The 20,347-nt window shown below is 43.9% G+C and overlaps 1 protein-coding gene across 1 annotated transcript in view; it reads right to left on the reverse strand.

Annotated features, from left to right (window-relative positions):
• The window catches only part of lrpprc (leucine-rich pentatricopeptide repeat containing), an 84,683-nt gene extending 74,165 nt beyond the window's left edge, over nucleotides 1-10,518 (reverse strand). The window contains exons 1-5 of the mRNA XM_007896847.2: nucleotides 10,294-10,518; nucleotides 4,952-5,154; nucleotides 3,607-3,729; nucleotides 2,418-2,539; nucleotides 1,744-1,802 (exon numbers count right to left, since the gene is read on the reverse strand). Coding sequence (XP_007895038.2) covers nucleotides 1,744-1,802; nucleotides 2,418-2,539; nucleotides 3,607-3,729; nucleotides 4,952-5,154; nucleotides 10,294-10,514 — 728 coding nt within the window. The 5' untranslated portion in view covers nucleotides 10,515-10,518. The remainder of the gene's footprint in view (nucleotides 1-1,743; nucleotides 1,803-2,417; nucleotides 2,540-3,606; nucleotides 3,730-4,951; nucleotides 5,155-10,293) is intronic.
• Nucleotides 10,519-20,347: the final 9,829 nt, after the last annotated feature.

Genomic DNA, 20,347 nt, shown 5'->3' on the forward strand with positions numbered 1-20,347 from the left:
CGCCACAGAGGCTGACTTGATTCCGACATTCTGTTGCCAAACATGTCACCCAGGAGCCAGTTCAGCTTCAAGGAGACCCTGATTATATTGACGAAGAATAGCCATGTGAGGAAGATAATCTAACCAGTATCTGTGATCTTGTACCCTAGCACAAGTCTGCACCAAGAGCACAGAAGGGGAGAAAACTGGAGAAGGGAAGAGGGCAAATTGTTTTCTCCGTTGCAGGTTACTCATGATCACGCATCTCCTCTCTAGTTGGAACCGTGCCCCTGTGCAACTGTCCAACTTGCTCCCTGTAGACAAGGACCAGAGAGGCAAACCACACAACATTCATTTTCCGTTTCTTTTCAAGATGAAACCTGTGGGGAAATGACATTTATGTGGCATACAGCCGTGGGACGTGAACTCACAATCTCTGGGATGCACGAAAACTGTTTTGAGTGTTAAACTAGAAGCTTGGTATCAAGGCATTGCCAACAGCTCAAAGAGGATAATGTGTACTTTGTTTCAACGAAAGCTTAGAGCAGCTCCATAAAACAACCCAGAAAAGGGAATATTATGCAGCTTTGTGTTTTAAAAGCAATGAACGAACAACGTTTTTAAGATTTTGATTCTCCACAATATTTTAACAGGATCATTTACCGCATTTTTTTGGTGTCAGAATAAAATATACACATCACAGATTAACACTGAGTTACATCCTGGAATTCCTAATCACGTACCCTTAAATCACCATTTCTTCATTTTCAGTAGTAAAATCTGCAAAACCGTCATGTCTAAATCCTATGCATTTATTTAGAGCGGAGGTTAAGAATAACTCTCCTTTAGGAAGAGGGCATTGTGATGAAGGAAGAAAGCACCAAAAAAGGCACAGCCAGTATTTTATGCCTAATATTTTATTTTAGATTATTAAACAAGGTAATAGGTCATGTGTTGGTGAAAATAACCAAAAGGAGTTATAAAATTGCATTGAATGCAGGAATGATCTGCAAAGCATCTGAACACAAACCATGTCTGAATGACATGCTGCAAGGAAACATTCCTCTGTAGTGAAAGCAGAACTGCACTAATTGAACAGCAACTTTAAACCCAGAGGGGCATAGAATATACAACGAGAAATCTTATAGGTGGTAATAAACAATACAATATACAATTACAATACAAAATTACATTTGTATAGCGCTCTTCACATCAGGAGGACATCCCAGGGCGCTGGAGAAAATCTCATAGAAACCACAAAAATAAAATGGCTCAAAGAGCGATCAAGTGAACTGGACAACAGTTACCAGGGTAAGAAAGAACTTCCATTTTTGTAGTGCTTTTTGATGTCAGAAAATCTCAAAAAGCATTTCACAGATATTCAATGTCAAGTGTAGAGACTTTTTTTTGTAGGAAAATGTAGAGTTTGCACTCCAGTGAAATCCCACAAATAGCTACGAAAACAAGTGCGTTGTATGCACAAAGACACATCTAAGTCACTGAGAACACTCTTTCAGCCTCAGCTCCATTTGATCAAGGACTGAGTGTTTATATGTTACTTTAGTTACTGACATATAATTTTAAGGCATAATCCTTTTAGAATGTGATTAACAGTGATTTTAAAAAATAGCATTTTAGTTGCTCTTTAAGATCCTCTGTTTTTTTATGTATCGTTTCACATTCTGAGAATCAGGTCAAACTTTAAAAAAACGATTTCCTGGGCAGATTAATCGCTGTAGATCTGGATAATTTTAAAAGCCATACCTTGCACCTTCAATGTCTCCATGACTGCAATATGCTGCTATCAATCTCTGGAAGGTAACCTGGACATTAAAGAGAACAAATAATTGATTTGAGTGAAAATATATAGAGTTTGCAATAATATACTGCTGTGTCTTACAGAAGCATTTTGTCAGTGTTATTGGGAATCTCCAGACAACAAAATAGCAACAACAAATCACACTTGTACAGAGCCTTTCACATCACAAGGACATCCCATCACTGGGGTTTCCATTTATAAGCACAGCATCTACAAGTTGACAATATTGGGGCAATTTAGCAGCATATTTAATATGCATCACATCAAAAATGCCAGAGGCAGATTGTCCATCCACTCCCCTCCACCCCATTCTGACACTTGTTCTCAGTGCCAATAATCACAAAACTAGACTCTCAACTATGGACTTCTGTCTTCCAGATGTTGACTGCTAGATAGCAAGAGTAGTCACTCTAAATGTTTGTTTAGTAAAATCCCAACATCCCACTAACCAGCAATGCCAAGTTTCCTGGAGGTCACAGTAGAGAACTGTAACATGGAGGGAAGGCCACAACCTTCACATCCAAGTACATTTGATGTAATATATTAAGTGTGCAGTAATTCCTGAACCCGGGCTTAACTTGTCACTACAAGTTTAGTCATCATGCTCTCAATAACTCACTCGGTTTGGTTGCACATTTGCGGATTCCATTTTCGCCAGAAATTCTGTCGGTGAAAACTGGTGCTCATTCTGAAGGTAGACTTTCAACAGAGCATTGTAATGGCTGACATCATAAACAGCCCCTAGGTTTCAAAGATAAATGGTTAAAAAAAGGCAGTCCCCTTCAACTTGCTAACTACAAGTTATTGAAGGCAAGAAGAATTGAGCTCAGAGTCCTCCTGTGACTCCAACAATACACTGATTACTTACGATAATAATATTAATCCTTGCATTTGATATAGCGCTTTTCACGTCTTCGAGACGTCTCAAAACGCTTCACAGAATAGACTGTAAAGTGAATTGATTGTATATTTGTGGGTAAAATGCGGCAGCCAAATTGCGCACTGTCTGTGTATAAATCAACCTCAGCATATTCAAATAATTCATTCCCAGCATTTCTGAGACAGAAACTTGTTAGTAGTTTATATCAATATAAATTGCTACAAATATTTGCAATGGGCTGAGAATGTATCTCGTTTAGTGCATTTCTGCAGCTCCTAAGTGACCAAAGAACACATCAGACTGCAATGGCTGAGCATCCATAGAGATGCGTTATATAACGTATCTGCCACCCAGATTTTTAAAAAATGCTTCAGAAGTGTTTATGAACATAGTGAGTTGCCTGGAGCTACTGCCATTTTAGATACAGTCACGCCACAGAAAGGGAAGTCATGTTTTAGCTTACTTGTCCACACACCGTAAAACAGGATAAATTCACAGCATCCATGTTTCACATTTGTGAGATAATGAACAGACTTGTGACAATCACAATTCAGGATTTGTCGCACTGATGTTCAACGCTTGTAGAATATGATGGATCCAGAAGAGTGGAATTCATGCTGACTAAACATAGATAATTAAGGGAGGACTTTTGTTGTGTGTAAATATTTCAGAAAATTCATTTTCGTCCGAATTTTTAACCCCAAATACTAACAGCAGCATTCAAAGAGTGCAAAAATGTTATGCGTCAACGTGACACCTAACCTCAGGTGAAATGATTTGCTGCCCTTCGCTTACTATTCCTCCTTTTTAAAATGGATGCTTACCTCGGCCACCCCTTTCCCCTTCCCGAATTTATGCAGAATTCTGCTCACAGAAACAATTTTATATTGATATGAATAATAAATATTCTCGTGGTAAGTCTTCGTACCGAGCTCCTGCAGCTTCTCCCAGATCCGATGAGCTAAAGCTGTCCTTTCCGATAGTTGCACTTCTGGAAGCAACGACCCGCAACTGCGTAACAGGAGCAAAGCTTGATTGCTGCTGGGATGGCCTGGTCAACAGAAAAATAATATTTTCATTCAAATAAATACTTTGAAATATACAAAGCGTTGCAGATGACAAGAGGCACAAGAACAGCAAGACACATGGCATCTATATCGATAGGATTGAGGGGTGTATAAATTTTGTGGCCCTCCCCTCAGCGGGCTCCGACCTTCTTCACATTCCCCCGCCTCGCCCGCCCCACCATTGGCGGGCAGGCCTTCAGCCACTCTGCCCCCACCCTCTGGAACTCCATCCCACGGACCTCCGCCTCGCCCCATCCCTTGCCTCCTTCAAGACCCGTCTCAAGTCCCTCCTCTTCGACCATGCCTTCGGTCACTCTCCTCCCCCCCCCCCCCCCCCCACCCCCGCCTTCCACCCTTCCTGATCCCGACCCCCAGCTCGGGTCCCAAACACTGATTGTCCAGCGCCTTCGGGCATCCTCCACCATAGAGGCGCTACAGAAACGTAATTTTATTGCTTTTGTTTTTGAAAAATAAACTGGTTAACTGTCAGTGATTAAATTAACAAGTACTGGATGGATTATTGCCCTGGAATATTGGGCATTAATCTGGGCAAGAGGGTTGAAATGTGTTGTAATGTTATTAGTGTAGAGGTTGAGTGGCAAATCCATAGATTCAATTATTTTGATCTAATGCCTGACATCTTGTTTCTGTAGTTTGTTTTTTTTTAAATTTGACATGGCAGGTTTCTTGGCTATATTAAAGTAGATAATATCTTTCTCCCCCGCACACACTCTTAAATTACACAAACCATCAGTCACACACCCTATAAAATAATCCTTATGTTTGATATAGCTCCTTTCACATCGGGAAATTTCACATATCCTAAAGCACTTCACAATATATACTGTAAAGTATGAGTGGTATTTATTTTGTAGGTAAATGTGGCAGCTACTTGTGTACAGCAATGTCACTCAAAGAAACAGGACGCGAATGACCCAATTTTATTGGGGGAGATTGTTGGCCGGCATCAAATGACCTGAAGCCATAGGTGGCTGTATGAAGCATTAAAAGAAACTGGATACATATTAAAGAAAAAATAAACAATGTAAAGGGTATGGGTAAAAAGCAGGGAATTAGGATTATAGTGCTTGCCTTCCATAGAGCTCTATATTTTGTGGGTGAAACGGGGCAGCCAATTGCGCACAGCAGTGTCCCACAAATACTCGTGGCTTGAGTGACCAACTGGTCTTCTTAATAGGTACCAACCTGATCGACAAGTGTCATGAAATATCTTCTGCAGCAGTGTTTTGGTGATGCGGCCTGTTCGTCGAACAGAAGAGTCCAGCTTGTTCAAAGCCCAGTCAAAGTGCTCAGACTGCTTGGCCCGGATGGACGGGACGGTCTCATCTTTAGTGAATGAATCCTGCTGTGCGGCAAGGGCAAACCGCCCCACATTGGTGTTCAGAGATCTGGAAAAGTTAACGGTTGAAGATAGCTTTAGCGTGCATATATACCCACGCAAAAACATTGTCACCATTAATGTAGATCGCAAACCTCCTTATAATCAGAACATTGTACCCCGTCGACTGAGTCCAATGTCTCAGTGGCTTCAAGCCATGAAACAAAATGGCCAAATTCTGAGTTGTCGGATCACCGGTGACGACACCACTTGTGCCTTCGACATCTACGTGGAAACCAGCAACAACAACTTGCATCTAGCGTCTCGAAGCACTGAACAGCGATCTGATAACCTGGTATCGAGCCATTCTCTAGGGCTTGAAGCTGGGTGTCACACGAACAAGGTGGGACTATATGGAAGAGCGCTGTAAAGGGGTTTCCGTGTATATCGACACGAATAATAATAATAATAATAATCCTTGCATTTGATATAGCGCTTTTCACGTCGGGAGGACATCCCAAAGCACTTCACAGAACACACTGTAAAGTGAATTGACTGTACATTTGTGGGCGAACGCGGCAGCCAATTGCGCACAGCGATGTCCCACAAACAGTCATGGATTGAAAATGACCAATTTAATTATTGTTTTTGGTTTTGGAGGGATTATTATTAGGCTCTGTGTGGAGTAAGGAAACTTGCCCAAGGTTTCTTGCCGAAGAATGTGGAGTACATTTGTTAGGCAGCAGATACAAGCAGCTGAGCCTCAACAAAAATATAAACATAAAAAGGTACATGCAGTTGTGCAGAAACAGTTCTGTAGTCCACGCAGCAAAACACAAACAAAGGAATCAACATGTTACAACTCACAGTACAACTCATGTTGTAACTCAATAATCATCCCCCCACCTCTCAGGCCCTTTGGAAAAAGAACGTTTCCGAGAAGTGTCACTGAAAGCATCTACACGCTGGAAATCTGTGGCTCTTCAATAATTTCCTTGGCCATTTCAACATCTCTGCCACCGACCATTTAAAGCAGAACCATTTTTGTTGATCACATCATAAGAGAAAATAACTTCTCCATTTCCTCACCATACCTTCAAACCTAGCTTCATATTCCGGGGCGCTCTTTCTGGAGATGAGGATTTCCTAACTCTGCCCATCACGCACCAAATCTTCTAATACCAGGAATTAGCACACATTTTTCCATGTGCACTTTTCTGTTTAATCTTCTCCAGGCCAGACCCCCGAAATAACTATAACCAAGTCTGGTAAACGAAGGGTTTTCCTTCCAACAGACGTCCCAAATTAATCTACCATCAGAAATATTGCAGTCATTCCTGTATTGTTCAAAATAATAAATGTTGGAATGTAATATGATGTGTCTTAAATATGAGTTGAGAGTTGACTATCCTCAGTGGGGTCTCCTTGAAGCTGAACTGGCTCAGGCTTGGCGTCGGAATCGAACCATCCCTTGGAGGTCTCGGTACTATGCCCTGAAACTTTGGAATTCTTCTCCCTTAATAATAATCCGTGTATTAATCCCTTCACTTTGCCTCCTTCTTCCCTGTTTTCAGATCACACCTGAAACCTTCTTCTTCGATCATGCCTATGGTCACCTACCCCGGCTTGGGATCAGCCTCCGCCACTATTAAGCACTATGAGACACTAACTTACCTGAAAAGCACTATACACATGCAAGATGTTGTTTCAATTAATTCAGGAACCTTGAAAAGAATGAAAGGGAAGGGACAAAAACAAAATGCAACGTTTATATTGCACCTTTCATGTCAGGAGGATGTCCCACGCCTCTATACAAAGCATTCACCAGGATCAATACACTTTATACAAGTATACTTTATGCAAGTGCATTTATATCACATGAAGGCAGTGTCGTTGATCTGCCCTTGAAATGTGGTGTCTCTTCGAAGCAATATATGTACATTGGCAACGTACAGTCTGATCCCCTTGAACGCACCCCTGTATAGCGAATGTCCTTTTATACCATGAGTTCACTGTGGACCCACACGATATCAGCAGAGTACTTCCGGCACTGATTGCTGGGAACACCCAACAGCCGTCCCATCCTGCGCGGGCAACACCAGGTGTGTTGCTTTGTGAATGTAGTGCTAATGCAATATAGGAAGTGACTTCAGTGGTAGCCATTTTATAAGTCTCCTCATGGGTTTTATGGGCCCCAAACCACCACATTATAATGGAGTCAGACTTTACAGCTACCTGAGAAGAACCCAAACCTGTGACCTTCCGGATCCAGTAGCATACCAAACCATGTATTATTCCCCGGGTCTGAGCACTGTGAGATGCTTCCCTGCACGGGGGGGGACCATATAAATGCAAGTTGTTGTTGAGACATTGGTAATGAGTCATTTGGTCCCCCAAATTAATGGCTTTATTACTCGAACATTTTTGCTTATCCCACATTTGATGGTCTCCCACATTATCAAAGTGCTCTGGGACGCTGCCCTGCGTCAGGGAGGCGCTATATAATCGCAAGCTGTTGTCGTTGTTGTCACCCGAAATACTGAACACGTGTCCCAAAGTCAGACCATTCACAGCTTCACTGGATGCGATGCTGGAGAATCTCACCTTAACCGCTGGGTGTGCCAAATTGAATTGTAAATTCCAACTACTGTCAAGAAGTTTTTCCCGGTTTTAATGAGTCAGGTTCCTCTTGATTTTAAAGACATTCAGATCTATTTATATCTTGAGATGTCTTCCCGATGTGAAAAGCGCAATTGGGGAGGACAAACTTGCAAGGCTATGGGGAGAGCGCAGCAGAGTGGGATTAATTTGGATAGCGCTTTCAAAGACCCGCATGGGCACGATGGGCCAAATGGCTTCCTTCTGTGTTGTATAATGCTATGATACAAATGCAATTTGTTATGGCTGTTGTTAGTCGGACACCTCAATTTCCATCTATTCTAAGTGGGTCAGTTTGTCCTCTTGTTTTAATGGTCTCTCTGTTGGTGCCTTAGGTGTTCCTAAATTGGAGGGTGTTTCCCGTTTTAACGAGAGATTTTCTCTCTTTCACCAAATGTTATGTTCCCAGTTCTGATTATCCTCCTGAGGGGGGTAGAAACAGGGATGATAAGCGGGGTCTGCTTGGAGCTGAACTGGCTCCAACGTGAGAAATCTGGCAACAGAATATTAGAATCCAAACCCAGCCCTCTGTGGTGGTCTCGTTAGTCCAGTACCTGAGACAGGCGGTCCATAGTATTCCAGGTACTGCTGATAATAATAATAGTCCTTGTATTTGATGTAGCGCCTTATCACATCTTCAAAATGTCTCAAAGCGCTTCACAGAATATATTGTAAAGCGAATTGACTGTATATTTTGTGGGCGAGACGCAGCAGGCAATTGTGCGCAGCAGTGTTTCGCCAACAGTCCTGGACTGAAGTGACCAATTTATTATTTTTTTGTTGAAGGAATCATCACAGGTGGAGGTCAGGTGGAGTCCTGTAGCTCAGTGGTTAGAGCACTCGCTTTGCAAGTGAGAGATCTGGGTTCGATTCCCGGCACAGGGCGAAACCTTGGGCAAGTTTCCTTACTCCATACGCCCAATAATAATCCCTCCAAAAAAACAAAACAATAATAAATTGGTCATTTTGAATCCATGACTGTTTGTGGGACATTGCTGTGCGCAATTGGCGGCCGCGTTCGCCCACAAATATACGGTCAATTCACTTTACAGTGTGTTCTGTGAAGCGCTTTGGGACGTCCTCCCGACGTGAAAAGCTCTATATCAAATGCAAGGATTATTATTATTATCACCTTCAGAAAAGCGATCCACCAATCGACTAACAACTGGGTTCCGACTTACTGCTAAGTAAACAGAGGCGGGTGTGTGGAGTAAGGAAACTCGCCCAATGTTTCACCCCCTGCCCGGGTCCTCTCGCTCGCGAGGCGAGTGCTCGAACCACTGAGCCGCAGGACTCCACATGACAGCACAACCAACCTGGCGCATCGACAGGACTTGGGGAGGGCCAGATCAGTCATCAGGGACAGGGAATCATCCCACTCAGCTCCCGTTTACCCTGCAAGCCCAAGCCCTAACGGGGAGGGTGGTCCTAGCCGGACAACAACAACAAGATTCCATTGAGAGAGCGCCTTTCACGTCGGGAGGACGTCCCGAGGCGCTGTACAGTTGGGTCAGGACCCGAGCATTGGGGGGAAATGGTCAGGGTGAGGGGAGGGAAGGGAGGGAGGGGGCGAGGAGGGGGTAGAGAGTCGAGAGGGGAGCTGAAGGTACGGTCGAAGAGAAAGGTCTTGAGACCGGCCTTGAAGGAGGAAAGGGAGGAAGCGGCGAAGGCACTGGGGGATGGAGTTCCAGAGCCTCGGGGCTGAGAGGCTGAGGGCCCGGCCACCGATGGTAGGGCGGTTAGGGCGGGGGACGTGGAGCAGACCGGAGCCAGAGGAACGGAGGGTACGGGCAGGTAGGTAGGGGGATAGTAGGTCGGAGAGGTAGGAGGGAGCGAGGCCGTGAATGGCCTTGTAGGTGAGGATGAGGATCTTGAATTCGAGCAGCGGGAAAGCTGACCTGACGGCAATACCAACGGCAAGTAAGGGCGCGTGTGTTTTTTTTAAGCTGGTTAGACTCCCAGCGGTTACCCCCAACGCACGCTCTGGGGTACCGCCCACCCCACCCCCAAAGCCTTGGCTCTCGCCAACCTGCGCCTAAATGCTTTCCGGAATTAGGGAGGGAGGGAGAGAGAGAGAGAGGGAGGGAGGGAGAGAGAGAGGGAGAGAGAGGGACCATTCCAATCCAACAACAACAACAAGATTCCATTTAGAGAGCGCCTTTCACGTCGGGAGGACGTCCCGAGGCGCTGTACAGTTGGGTCGGGACCCGAGCATTGGTCAGGGTGAGGGGAGGGAAGGGAGGGAGGGAGGGAGGAGGGGGGAGAGAGTCGAGAGGGGAGGTGAAGGCTGAAGGTCGAAGAGAAAGGGCTCGAGACCGGTCTGTCTCTCTGGGACATTCCCACGTGGAGGTGGGAAGGAAGGAAGGAAGGAAGGATGGGGGGGGGTCTCAGCTCGGCTAAGGCTCTACACACGTGTCTGACGCCTGAGCCCTGTTCTCTCTCCCCGTGTGTGTGTGTGTGTGTGTTGTGTGTGTGTCTGCGCGCGCGCGGAGAGCCCACACGTTGCGGCTCCGGCCCGCGGGCCGGACCGGGCCTACCCAGCGCGACCCACCTGATCCGGGTCCCGGAGCCGCTCGGCGGCGGCGGCGGCGTCGTCCTCGTCGGGGGAGAGCGGGTGAGGAGCCCCGGTCGGGGCCGGGGGCTGGGCCCGGCGCTGGGCCCGGCGCTGGCGGCTCCTCGGACGGTCGGCGACAGGCGCCGCAGTCGCCGGGACAGCAGCAGCAGCAGCGGCGGCGGCGGCAGCGCCGACCGGAGGGTGAGCAGCGCGGCCATTGCTTTCCCGGCGGCGGCCAAGGTCAGCGGGGACTGAACCAACCCGCCTTCCCGGGGAGGGGGCGCACCCTCTGGCGCCCCGACCAGGCGAGGCTTTCTCTCGCCGTCAGACGCGCAGAGCGACGGCCACGGCCCCGGTGTTCGGAAGCAGTGTCGCTTTGGCTGTGTCACGTTGAGTGGTTTGTGGTGTTTAGGTTATACCTGTGACCCCCACCCACTCACACCCACACACCCCCCCCCCCCGCGCTGCTCTTGGTACAGGCCGGACCGGGGTGGCCGATCGCAACGCTCCGCTCATCAACTCCACTCCACTCCCCACCGCCGCCGCGTCTGGAAACTCTGAACCCGAGGCGGCGCTGGTGGGGGATTGGGGCCGAGTGGGTGATGCTCCTGCGTTGACCTTCAGTTAACCCCCCCCCCCCCCACCCCTGCTGTGTATCATCAGAATAGTAATAATAGCAATAGGCATGATAGCACTAGTAATAATAGCAACAGGAATAATGAAACCGTAGGAATAATAGCAATAGGAATAATAGCAATAGGAATAATAACAACAATAATGAGAATAATAATGATAATAGCAATAGTAATAATAGCAATAGTAATAATAGCAATAGTAACAATAGCAATAGGAATAATAGCAATAGTAATAATAGCAATAGTAATAATAGCAATAGTAATAATAGCAATAGTAATAATAGCAATAGGAATAATAGCAATAGTAATAATAGCAATAGTAATAATAGCAATAGTAATAATAGCAATAGTAACAATAGCAATAGTAACAATAGCAATAGTAATAATAACAATAAAAAGAATAACAATGATAATAACAATAGTAATAATAGCAATAGGAATAATAGCAATAGGAATAATAACAACAACAATAATAATGATAATAATAATAGTAATAATAGCAATAGTAATAATAACAAAAGAAGAATAACAATGATAATAACAATAGTAATAATAGCAATAGTAATAATAGCAACAGTAATAATAGCAACAGTAATAATAACAATAAGAATAACGACAACAATAATAATGATAATAAGAATAATGACAATAATTAATAATAACAACAACAATAATAATAATAATCCTTGCACTTGATATAGCGCCTTATCACATCTTCGAGACGTCTCAAAGCGCTTCAGAGAATATACTGTAAAGTGAATTGACTGTATATTTTGTGGGCAAAATGCGACAGTCAATTTGTTGCCAGCAGCGTCCCCACAGACAGTCGTGGATTGAGTGACCAAATTATTATTTTTTTTGAAGGAATTATTACCCCTGGAAAAGCAATCCGCCAATCGACTATCAACCGGGTTCCTATTTACTACCTGGTAAACAGTGGCGCGTGGAGTAAGGAAACTTGCAGTAACATTTCGCCCCCTGCCTCGGAATCGACCCTGGGTCCTCTCGCTTGCGAGGCGAGCGCTCTAACCACTGAGCTACAGGACTCCACATTTACAATCATTTACACGTACAGTAATTTAACAGAGAATTGGATAAACGTATGACAAACCATGTAGATTAATAATAATGTCAGGGCGTTTGGGCCAAATATCCTTCTTCTGTGCTTCAGATATTCTCTGTTTCGACACTGCGCTAAGTAGGAATAATAAAACCTAGCAACGGGGGAGAGGGATGCGTTCTGCGCCCTGTCAAACTCTGTTCGTTGGATTATTGCGATGACTCCTTTCGGACATAGTTTTTTTCCTCTTCTCCTGAAAGTGCCAACTAACGCCAGGTGACAGCGTTCTCTTTGACCGAGCCTTCAGCTCCCCTCTCGACTCTCTTCCCCCTCCTCGCTCCCTCCCTTCCCTCCCCCTCACCCTGACCATTTCCCCCCTCCTCGCTCCCTCCCTTCCCTCCCCTCACCCTGACCATTTCCCCCCTGCTCGGGTCTTGATCCAACTGTGCAGCGCCTTGGGACGTCCTCCTGACGTGAAAGGCGCTTTATAAATGGAATCTTGTTGTTGTTGTTGTTGTTGTTGTCACGGGTGCTCTTCAGTCGCCTGCTCGTGCTCATCGCAAGCCTGGACGCCGGATATCCGTAGCCTATTCAATCATGGAGTACTTCGTAACAGAAGCCATTCTGGCCTGACCCAACACGTCAGCTTGGTTCAGTTGGTTTAAAAACTCTTGCTTAAGACCTGCCAACTGCCGAGAATGACACTTTAATGCAGTGGGGGGGGGAGACCTGCGTCATCAGAGGTGCCATTCTTCATATGAAAAGTTCAACCGGGGTCCTGCCTGTCTCTTCAAGCGGACGCAAAAGATCTCCTGACACTATGTGAAAAGAGAAGGGGGTTTATCCTGATGTCCTGGCCAACAAAGCTCCAGATAAGATTGGTCGCTCTCTTCATGGCTATTTGTACAGCATTCCTGTGGCAAATTGGTTGCTGCATTTACCTACAATTATTACACTTAACTGCAAACCTTGTGAGATGTTTTGAGGCATCTTGATGACATAAGGAGCTGTAGCAAATGCAAGAATTATTAATATTCCATCAATCCATATTCCACTGCAAGTTAACCTTCAAAAACTCCTTTGTTAAGAAAAAACAGTTTAAGACCATTTCTGCAGCATTTCACCAGCCCTTCTGCTTTTGGGACATACAAGTGCAAACGTTGTGAGCCTCGAGTATCATCAGCTTGGCTTAGTTGGTAGTACTCTCGGCTCTGCGCGTTCAAATCAGACCTTGAACCCATATTCTGACAATCCAGTGCAGGATTGGGGCAGCACTGCATTGGTCGGAAGGCCATCATTTGGCTGAGTCATTAAACTAATGTCCTCTTGTCTTAAGGTGGACACTTCCCAGGTTGGGCGAGACGTTGGGCAAGTTTCCTTACCCAACACATCTGTTCACCTCGCAGTAAGTAGGAATCCGGTTGTTATTCGATTGGTGGATTGCTTTTCTGGGGGTAACAATCCCTTCCAAAAATAATAAAAATAATAATAATGATTTGGTCACTCCATCCATGACTGTTTGTGGGACGTTGCTGTGCGCAATTGGCTGCCGGGTTTTCACCACAAAATATGCAGTCGATTCACTTTTCGGTATATTCTGTGAAGCGCTTTGAGATGTCTCGAAGACGTGATAAGGCGCTGTATCAAATGCCAGGATTATTACTAGTAGTGTAATTAAGATCTCATCAGAATATTTGAAAAGAGAAGTGTAAATTGGTAATGCATCTCATGGATGTTTGTGGGATCTTGCTCTGTGCAAAATACTTGCCCTATTTCCCCACAAACAAGTGTCACTGCATCACGACACTTAACGATAAGTGCTGTGAAGTTCTTTGAGTCACTCCAATGTTGAAGGTGCTATAAAAATGCGCGGTTTCTGTCTCTCCACTGGTGAAAGATTGCGCTGAACCCCAGAATGCTGAAGGTGGTGCTGTGGTTTCAGTGTTGCTTTGGCCAACACAAGAACTGCGCTGCAATGCAATTGCCCTCAAGGTATGAATTGCAGACAAATGTACACACGCTTTGGCCTGGAAATTATATTTCGCCCACAAAACAACAGTCAATTCACTTTACAGTATAATGTGTGAAGCGCTTTGAGACGTCTCGAAGTCGTGATAAGGTGCAATGTCAAATGCAAGGCATATTATTAGATAATTTGAGTCAACATTAATGTTCCTCCAAGCAAAACAGACCAGAAATTAAAAATATTTTTTATTGAAAGTAGTATTGCAATGAAGACCAAAATACCATGAAATATATACAAACTGCTCTGTTACTGTTAAACATTATAATGCCATTCAATCATGGCGTAACTTTTTTTTATAACATCACAATCCTTGTGCTTTGTAAATAGTGATTCATTTCATCACCTCCCAACTCCCAACAGCAGAAGCCGAGATTTTAAGAAACTAATTCCTTCCAAGTTGTATTTTCCACTCGCATAAGCAAAAAATGTTATATGTAAGATGCAGAGATATGTAGAATATACACAGGATGTTATCTCAGAGTGCATTCTCGCAAAGGACGGATATTTCTGGACACTTTGACTGTGAAATTGCAAGGCTATACATTCCAACTCACTCACTGAGGTGTTTGTTTGGGTCAGTCGTTAGCATTCTTGCCTCTGAGTCGGAGGGTTGTGGGTTCAAGCACTACTTTGGGGCTTTGAATTCATATACTGTCGGCTGACCCTCCAATGCAGTGCTGGGAGATCTCTGCATCTTTCGATGAGATGTTAAACTGAGGTGCTGTTCAGAAGGACATTAAAGATCCCATGACGCTACTTAAAAAGAGAACGAAATTTCATTTACTTGTCCTGGCCAACAATCCTCCAAAAAAAATCCTGCTTATTCACTTCATTCCTGTTTGTGAGACTTTGCTGTATGTAAATTGGCTGCCACGTATACTATAAAATACACAGTCACTGTGCTTTAATCCCGTGAAGCGCTGTGGGATGTCCTCCCGATGTGAAAGGTTTAAACTGAATGCAAAAATTATTATTATTGTCATTACTTTACAATATATCTTGAATAATCCTTTGAGGTATTCTCCTGAAGCGTAAGGCAATATATGAAATGTAAGGATTATTATTCCATATAAACCTCTCGATTATGTTACTGCCTAACATAACATGCTTCACGTCCCCCGCCTCGCTCGCCCCACTATTGGCAGGTGGGCCTTCCGCCACTCTGCACCCACCCTCTGGAATTCCATCCCGCAGTCCCTCCATCTTGCCCCCTCCCTCGCCACCTTCAAGACCCACCTCAAGACCCTCCTCTTCGACCGTGCTTTTGATCTCCCTGCTTCCCCCCCCCCACCCTACCCTCCACCCTCCTCCACCCCGACCCTCAGCTCGGGTCCGTAACTCTGTCTGTCCAGCGCCTTGGGACGTCCTCCTGACGTGAAAGGCGCTATACAAATGTAATTTTGTTGTCGTTGTTGTTGTTTAATATTCATTCCCAGATATTCACATGATATAGAAACCCTATGAACCTCTCCATTAGATTACAAGTGGTATTCATACCAATATTTTCTATAGTTTGAAGATAGTTTGGTATTTTGTTTAATAGCAGTGGATGTGTTTCAGCGGCACATATGTTGAGAGGGTGCACAGGCAGGCTGTAAGAGATGACAATGCTGAACAGATTCCAGTCCCGCGGGCTACAGCATTATCTTCCAAGTGTGTTGGTAATAAGATTAAAAATTGCCCATTCAGTCAAATCCATGTGCACTGTAATCCTGATGCAAATAAACTCCAATAAAAATCCAGCTCCACAATCCGGTTCCTATGTTCCTCTTGAGTTAATGCAGAGCGTGCAAATGAAATCAGTGGATACAGTAACAAAAACTTGTATTTAAATTGTATTTTCCATGTCAAAATATACAGGAAGCGCTTTACAAAATATAATTGATTCGAAGCAAGTGATATATAGTGTAGGGAAATGTGACAGCTAATTGGCGCTAGCAACATCCCATAAATAGCACTGAGCTCAGAAGCTAACTGATTTGAAATTGGGATAATCTTGAATGAAGAGGGGAATGTAAACCAGGAAAAAGCCGAAGAAAGACTCCACGTTTCTATAAAATAATAAAAACAGAGTGTTTGCATCCAGTTGAACCTAAGTCAATGAAATGATCCTAAAAGGTTGAAGGTTAGCGATTACACATCAAAGTAATTGGCCTCTTGGATCTGCCGCGTGATACATCAGTCTCAGATCCCAAGCTCAGGTTCAATGGCCAGTTTGAGCCAGGTTACATATTGTGAACTAGCGTGGTAATAGAAGGCAAATCAGCCAGGGTTCCTGGTCTTGATCACTCTCCATCGACCTGATGTGTACATCATGCGAAGCAGCAATGGGCTAAGCAGTGGTGCTCCCTAATAGTCCCGGTGGGTGGGTGGGTGGGTGGGTGGGGGGGGCACCACAGCCAAGCCCAATCCTTTAACACTCAACCTGGCTCTGTTGGTAGCATTCGTGCCTCTGAGTCCCTAACATTTCACAACATTTGCGATGTTTTACAATAATAATCCTTGCATTTGATATAGCGCCTTATAGGCATAATATGAAATGCAAGAATTAATTATTATTGTTATTATTATAAAGACAGCTAGCAATCAGCGTCAAGACTCAGGCAAAGGCATGAAGAATGGCCACTTGATTGAGGTACTGGAAAGGAAGGAGGGATCAACGCACATAGATCTACACCTCAGAAAGCAGTCCGTGGCTCCACAAGAGAGGTAGGGGAAACATTGGATGGAGGAGGAAACAAAATTGTAATAAAGTTCAGTCTGATGCTCAGCGATCCCATTATATATGTTCCTCAACATGCATAAGGCATCGAGATCAGAATGGGCATGATTAGTAATGGTGCATACGGTTCAAAACAGAGTACAGTTCTGACAAAATATTACAAACGGAGTGCAAACGGAAAAGAAAATAAATGAAGCAAATAGCATGGAAATTACCAAAAGTGCCAATAGATTAGTCATGATTCCAGGCATCTCTCAACAGTAAGTGGCCATTTATGAATCATTTAAATGCTGATGAGATGGAGGATATTTTCGGGTTGCGAGTCACATAAGTTGGCAGGATGGAGAGGGGAAGCTTGATTTTCTGTAATTATCTTGCACTTTGTGGGAGGCGCCAATTAAAGCTGAAGCCAGGAATAGTTTTCTGCTCGTGGGAAAATAGATGGGACTTAGTTTCCTCATAACTTAATCTGCGTTACAAACCAATTAGTTACACGGTGAAGATAGCAGCTCAGTCCCAGTGCAAGCCGATTTGACTCAGAACATAAAGTTTGAATGAAGAAGGCCCTTTGGCTCATTTGATTGCGTCCTTCCAGAATATCATCCTCTCCCTTACAACATCCAGCTGTTTCTTAAACAAGTTCAGTGTCCTGGCATCGATCACCTTTCCTGGAAACCCATTCTGGTCATTGATTACTCTCCATAAATCAGGTGTCTGTCCTCAAGTTATCCTTCACAAGCCTCATATTGAAATTCCTTCACTGTTTTCCTTCGTGCCCAAAGGAAAATTGGACAAAATTTCAGAATTAGTGTTGTTAGGGGGTCAGTCCTTTTGATATTTAACACATTCAATCTTTCTGGATGTGCTTGACAAGGATCTCCCCACTGCTTCCTTCCCAACAGTCGTGTGAACAGCAATATACTTGAAGCCCTTCACTGTGTGAATTAGCCAATTTGAGGCTAATTTAAACCTACTTTTATAATCTAACCTTATGTTCTACATGGTATGACCATATCCAATATAATTTTTCTTGACGCAAGTGTCTGTGTTCTCGCCAACTCATCCAATCCCTTCTGTTTGTACTTGCAATGCTCATTCCTGATCCAAACCAGTTAGATCTCGGTATTCAGATAATCGTGAGCCCTGGCATCAGCCGCGGAACTAGACATGTTCCTAAACTTGATATCAAAACTACTCCCTGTAGCACCTGATGATTTTAGTCACATGTGCACATAGAACAGCATCTTTTATGCATCACAATTAATATTTTAGTATTAAGTACTTGTCTTGAAACCACTATTCCCCTTCTTAAAATCCCCCCTTTCTGGCCCATGTGGAGGAACGTGTGTTGCACTATAATAAATATTCCGAACATCTGCCTCAAGTGACGGCAGTGAAATACTAGTGGTCTGAAGAGCGGATTCCACGTTGTGTGGTGACTCGAAAGCATTTGCTTTTAATCATTGTTTTTAAAACGTGAAAGACGCTATCTGTATGAATAAACACAGGTTACACTTGCGTGAGCCTTGACAGTGAGGGCTGCCAGATTATTTGACTATGGACAGGGGGTGGGATGGAGAAACTCTCATGGCTGAGCTTTGCACAGTGCAGCCCCAAAACACAATGTATTCGAAAGCTGTGTTCACTCAGTCCATAAGCACTTCAGCTACTGTGAGGCCGGCAACTTTTTAAACTCCAGAAGCATCAAAACAACCTCAAGCGTTTGCTCTTATCTGCAGATTATACAAATCGTCCCTTTGAGCAAGAGCAAAAAGATGAAAACAATTGAAATTTTAACTCACAAGCATTCCTTCAGATTGATGCAGATTTCTGTGCCGGGCAAAATGTTAGACAAGTTTCATTACTCCACACGCCTCGGTTTACCTACCAGTAAGTTATTCGATTGGCGAATTGCTTTTCCGGTGTAGGTGGGTTGCGGGGGGGGTTAATAATCCCTTCAGAGTGTATTCTGTGAAGCGCTTTGAGACGTCTCAAAGACGTGATAAGACCTTATGCCAAATGCAAGGATTATTATTATTATACCATTTCTAAAAACATTGCTTTTCTCTACATACTATCGCTATCTCTGGTAACAGTTGAATCCTAACACTGTCGCCTTATTCCCACTCCGGTTATTTTCTTGTCCCTACTGTGCTGGTTTCCTTTCACTCTTTTCCAGCTTTCACTCGACACCTTCCACAGTTCTTGGCATTGAAGGCTTGTGGAACTGGGAGGTAAAGTTTTCCTTCTTTGTCCCATCGCTCTCTGTACTGGAGGAGAGCCAAACCCTTCCATTGGAGTGGTTCTTTAGTCAAGCAGCCGGTAAGGAAGGCTCTCAATCTCCCATCGCTTTCCGCACCACGTCTTTTACTGTTTTAGCAACAGTTTGTACTGTGCCATTGGATTGTGCTTAATTTGTGGAATATATATACCTATTTGCATATTACATACACGATGGTTCAATGCAAACAGTCACTGCATTTGACAATAATACCGTGAAGCATTTCGAGACATTTTGATATATTTGGCATTATAAAAATGCAAGTTTTTTTTCTTTTCAAAAGTCTCAACCTGCCACAAATCTAAGTAGGAAGATAGGCATCCACAGCACTGGTAAAAACAATACCATCCATCCCACTGGTCTCAAAGTATTTTTCTTAAAAGCAGCATAGAAGCGTATTATTATTATTATTAAAACATGTTTCTTGAATGCTGAATGCCAAGAATTGGGATCGAGCATCGCTGCAAACAAAGGCTGATATGCTCTGATGAACAGAGTAATCATTTTAAGACTTGTAATGACCCTGTCAGTTTGTTCATCAGTCTCTAGGAGGTACAGATGTTTTTTACCTGCTGAATTTTTGTCTTACCTACACTTGGTAGAAAAATGACATTTTAAAGCACGTTTCTTCCATGTTTTTCACCCACAAAATATACAGTCAATTCACTTCACAGTATATCCTGTGAAGCGCTTTGAGACGTCTTGAAGACGTGATAAGGCGCTATATCAAATGCAAGGATTATTATTATTATTATTATTATGTTAACTTGAATCTGGAGTCCACTTCTTGTTTCTTTCCATAAAATTTATTTCCAATGAATTTATTCACTTATAATCAGCTTGGGGTTTCTGTTCTCTTGATGTCCTTCTGAATAGTTTATTTTTGGAATCGGCTGTCTGTCTTAACTGTGCGTTCAGTTTCATTGTTACTGAGGTGGTTCATCTGAGACTGTGTAAGTTCAGCTGCTCTTAGCATATCGACAGCTTTCTTGGCTGCCTCTCTCCTGGCTCTCAGCAGTTTGTCTCTCTCTCTCTCCCTCTCTTTCTCTTACGCGAGTGCGTGTGTGACTCCAAATGCAATTTTATCATGACTCAGTGACTTCAATTTACTATAATCACAAGCGCCTGCAGGATTCTTCAACACCGTGGCATCCAGATCAATTAATTCCCCACTCTGGATATTTTGAATTGCGCTCATAGCTCTTGTTCTTCCTTGTCTGGCCAAAATATCCCCAACTATCCCGCAGTTCCTTCTATTCACTTTTCGTCGTCCACTGTGCGATACACATCAACACCGTCATCAACAATCACAGGAAGGAGTGCTGTG

This window comes from Callorhinchus milii, unplaced genomic scaffold, assembly GCF_018977255.1.
Source record: "Callorhinchus milii isolate IMCB2004 unplaced genomic scaffold, IMCB_Cmil_1.0 Scaffold3, whole genome shotgun sequence".
Classification (NCBI taxonomy): domain Eukaryota; kingdom Metazoa; phylum Chordata; class Chondrichthyes; order Chimaeriformes; family Callorhinchidae; genus Callorhinchus; species Callorhinchus milii.